Raw genomic sequence first — 4,346 nt, 5'->3', positions numbered from 1 at the left:
CTTACTATTGCATAACATTGTATTCTTATGTTCTTACTATTAGAAAGCATTGCATTGTTATGGTGTGTTGAAGGTCTAATTTCAAATTTGAGTATGACAATGCCTTTGATATTGATGTCCAAAGGGACGTGTCAATTTCTTGCTCCTTGTCCATATAATTCAAATTTTTTGACTTCCTATTCGTATTGGTTGTCCAATTTAAGAAATGTCAAATGGTGTTCAATTCAAAAGTCTCACGCGTGCTTACCCCTATCCCTACGAAATAAATAGTGAAAGGAGAGGAAGAAGAAGAAGAAAAGGTTAAGAAACACAACGAACCTAATTTATAATTATAAATAGTAGAACACACTAATTCCACACACACACACACACACACAGATATATATATATATATATATATATTGAGGGCTGACTTGATTTTATTAATTTGACCTCATCTGCCTCAAGCGTCCGCCCTTTCCTCAATCCTCACCGGGAAGCCGTTTTTCATTTTAGAAGTCATGTAAGAAATAAAAACCGGCTCATAGCCTTCTCCAGCCGCCGGCACCACCCGAAACCGCCGCAAAACCCCCGCCACCACCCTCTTCATCTGCAAGAACGCCATGTCCTTCCCCAAACATATCCTCGGCCCCGCCTGAAACACTGCATAGGAGTACGAGTCCCTCCCGACAAAGCTCCACTTTCCCCCTATTGAGTCCCTCTCCAACCACCTCTCCGGCTTGTACTCCGCCCAGTCCACCCCCCACAGCTCCTCCAACCTCCCCATCGCGTATGGATGATATGTCACCCGCGTTCCCTTCTTCACCACCTCTCCGGTCGGCAACACGTCGTCCGCGATCGCTTCCTTCGTGCTGGCCGGCACCGGCGGGTACAGCCTCATGGTCTCGCAGAGCGACGCGTGCGTGTACACCAGATCCCTCACTTCCTCGTAAACTGTTGCTTCCGATTTCTCTCTGATCTCTGCGAGAATTTTTTCTTCCTTCTCTGGGCTGCGGAAGATAAGCCAGAACAACCACGTTAGAACCGAAGAGGTCGTGTCCCGACCCGCCAGTGTGAAGCTGATGACTATCTCCGTGACAAAGTTTTCATCTGAATGTCCCGAACTCAAAAACCGAGACAAAAGATCGACGGATTCGAGAGAAGACTTTTCTCTCAACTCTTGTTTCTTTTCTTCGATGACTTGTTTTGCGAATTCGCGCACTTCATTTATTGCCATTCGGAGTTGCTTCTCGGATCCGATATCGAAAAGTTTCTTCAGTTTCCACACAAGTGGAAAGATCGAATTGAATCTGTCGCTGCTGATTTGGGTGGCATCTTCGAAAGCCTGCGCAAATTTTTCTTGGGAAAGAGATGGAGACAAGTACCCAGGATCATATCCGAACGCAATCTTACAAACATTGTCGAAAGCAAATCTTTGAAAGATATCTTGAAAATCGAGGACAGTTTTGTTCTTGGCCGCAGCGGATAGGATGGGGAGGAGGCGGTCGGAGAGCTCAGCGTCCACCACGTTTTCGATGAAATTACGCAACGACTTGGTGTTGAATTCATGGCTGGAAACCTGTCTTTGCAACTTCCAGGTCTCGCCGTCGGCGTTGAAGATGCCGTCGCCGAGAAAGTCTTGCAGAGTGTCTCGGAAGAAGCCGCCTTTTTGGTAGAGATGGAAATGGGTCTTGAGGATGTGCTGGACATTGGAGGGGTTTGCGGTGAAGATGTTGCGAAGGCCGAGGGAGCGTTGGAGGAGGAAGGTTGAGGAGGGGGAGTTCATCAAGATATCCGCAATCCATTGGATTCGCCTGTCTTTGTTGGCAGAGAGTGCAAGAGAGGAACCAATCAAAGGGTAAGATCTGGGAAGCTTACCGGGCACAGAAGGTGAATTTTTTCTAAGAAAAGCAGTGAGGTTGAGGAAGAGGAAGGAAATGAGAGGTAGAAGAAAGAGGAGGAGGGTGGTTGAGAGCTGAAGGTCAAACATGGCTGACGAACAGAGGGAGGAGGATCTCTGGCCTATTGGATGCTTAACACTAATGTGTAAAAGAGAACGTAATTGTAATTGTAATTGTGAAGGGAATTGGGACAGGGAAAAGCTGATATTTATAATTAAGATGCGCTCTAAATAGTCAACGCTACTGTTCATGAATTGATCACCATCAAGTGCAGAAGCTTGACGAGCGCACCTAAGAAAAATTTCGCCCAGGGCAATGATCATTGATTCATCGTGACGTCTAGAACGAATGGAAGACAGTGCGGTGTGTCCGTATTTCTGTCTTGACCTTTCCTCTGTTCCTGCCCGTGTCCGTCAACCCCACGTGAACTTGACAACCGTGAGGTCCGTCACTGCTTGTCACGTGCCGTGAGTTTTACGGGAGAAGAAAGACTTAATGAATGAGAGTTATTTTTAGTGCTTCTGGAATACGAGTTCACTGCCCTAGCACCCTTAGGTGTCGTATTTTGGTCGGAATATAATTTCATTCATAAAATTAAATTCATTTTGTAATAAAAAATTTTATAAATACAACAATAAATAATAATACTAATTATTATTACCAATAACAACAATATTTGTTATTATAAACATAATAGTGAGGACAAATGATTATTATTTACATGATAATAATTATTATAAAAATGATAAAACAATAATAATAATAATAATAATAATAATAATAATAATAACTAATAATAATTAAAATAATAATATTTACTATTGTAAAATAATAATAAAATCACGAACAATAATAATATGAAAAGGAAAAAAAATAATTATAATAATAAATAATAATAACTATAAAAAACAATTATTACACTACTAATCACTGTTATAAAAATAATAAGAATAATAATAAAAAACAAAAACACAAAAAATAATAACTATTATTATACTAAAATAATAAAAATTAATAATAAGTACAATAATAATATTTATTACTATAAAAATAATAGTTATAGCAAGAAAAATTATAATAATAAAAGGAAAAAAATAATAATTGTTATTATTTTAAGGGTAATAATTATTATAAAAATAAAAATAATAAGAATGACAATAATTAACCAATGAAGATTAAAATAACAATAATATTTATTATTATAAAAATGATAAAAAATTTTATAAAATAATAAATATAATAATAGCAACATAAAAATAAAATAACACTAATAATAATAATCACTATTATAAAATAAAAACGATTATCATAAAAATTAAATAATTGTGCATTAGGGCTATTTATAAAAAAAATTACTTATTTTTAATTCTATTATAGAAGCCATTGCAAATTATCAAATGTTGGAAAGTAATCGAAATAGGAATTTCTATCGTCATTTCATGTTACTAACCAAATATAATTTGTGTTCCAAAAAATTTATTATCTCAACCTTGATTTTGTTGACCTGATAGGTCACACCTAGTTTTGATCATGACAAATACTCTTGATACTGATGGTTGTACTAAGTTTTGTATGTAGGTTCTCCTTGCGCTCGTACTCGAACTGAAAGACATATCATGATGGCGTGCGATGTTAGTGCCGATGAATGAAGAAGTATGTGTTGTATTTGTATCTCTTTTCCACTTTCTTCATTCTGGGATATAATATTATTATGGACTGTACACTCTTATGGCTTATAATAATTTAAATCATGCATGATAGGTAGGTATGCTCAAATCGACCATAGTTGGAATTTAGGTACTTATACAGATATTAGAAAGACCTTAGGGGATTACCCTTCGGTCGACCAACGCTAGATTTTTTCAGTAGAATAGAAAGTCCTTAGGTCCCTAAACAAATATACAAAAAGTCCCCAACATCACTTATTATATCAAAGGAATCAATTTAGCCAAAATGGACTTAAATTGAAAAGGTTGAGTGAAAACGACTGGGGGGACCAAACAAGTCAATATGTTGACTTCATGTTTCGAGCACTCGAACCTATATTGAGCGTATCTCCCTCGGGCACCCGAACCTGTGTCAGGTTCCTTTTCAACTACTTGGGCGCCCAAACGATCACGTTCAAAATGGGCTCGGACGACCGAATTGGCTAGTTCGGTTAACCAAACTTGGAACTGGGCACCCAAACTTACGAACAAAATGCTACTGACTTTGGTTTAGCCAACCAGTCCTCAATTCGGGCACCTGAACCATAAAATAATGGTTTTGTGACTAAGTCTGTTTGGGCACCCAAACCTCAGGCCGGGCACCCGAACCTGCGGGTTAAAACATTTTTACTGATTATTTTAAAGGGGTAAATGGGGTTAATTTTTGTAAACATGTTTTATACTTTTTTAATTATTCCCATTTAGTCCCTAACGGTAAAAAAATCCTCCTTGCCTATAAATACATGTTTATTTGCAATAA

General features: G+C 37.9%; 1 protein-coding gene across 1 annotated transcript; it reads right to left on the bottom strand.

The window, feature by feature from the left end:
• Positions 1-300: 300 nt before the first annotated feature.
• Positions 301-2,541, bottom strand: LOC131155492 (cytochrome P450 94A1-like). Its single transcript, XM_058108685.1, has one exon. The coding sequence runs from the start codon at positions 2,201-2,203 to the stop codon at positions 443-445; it is 1,761 nt and encodes a 586-aa protein (XP_057964668.1). The 5' UTR covers positions 2,204-2,541; the 3' UTR covers positions 301-442.
• Positions 2,542-4,346: the final 1,805 nt, after the last annotated feature.

This window comes from Malania oleifera, chromosome 5 (assembly GCF_029873635.1).
Source record: "Malania oleifera isolate guangnan ecotype guangnan chromosome 5, ASM2987363v1, whole genome shotgun sequence".
Classification (NCBI taxonomy): Eukaryota; Viridiplantae; Streptophyta; class Magnoliopsida; order Santalales; family Ximeniaceae; genus Malania; species Malania oleifera.
Note: the sequence above shows the minus strand (reverse complement) of the source record. Positions and strands in the feature narration are given on the sequence as shown.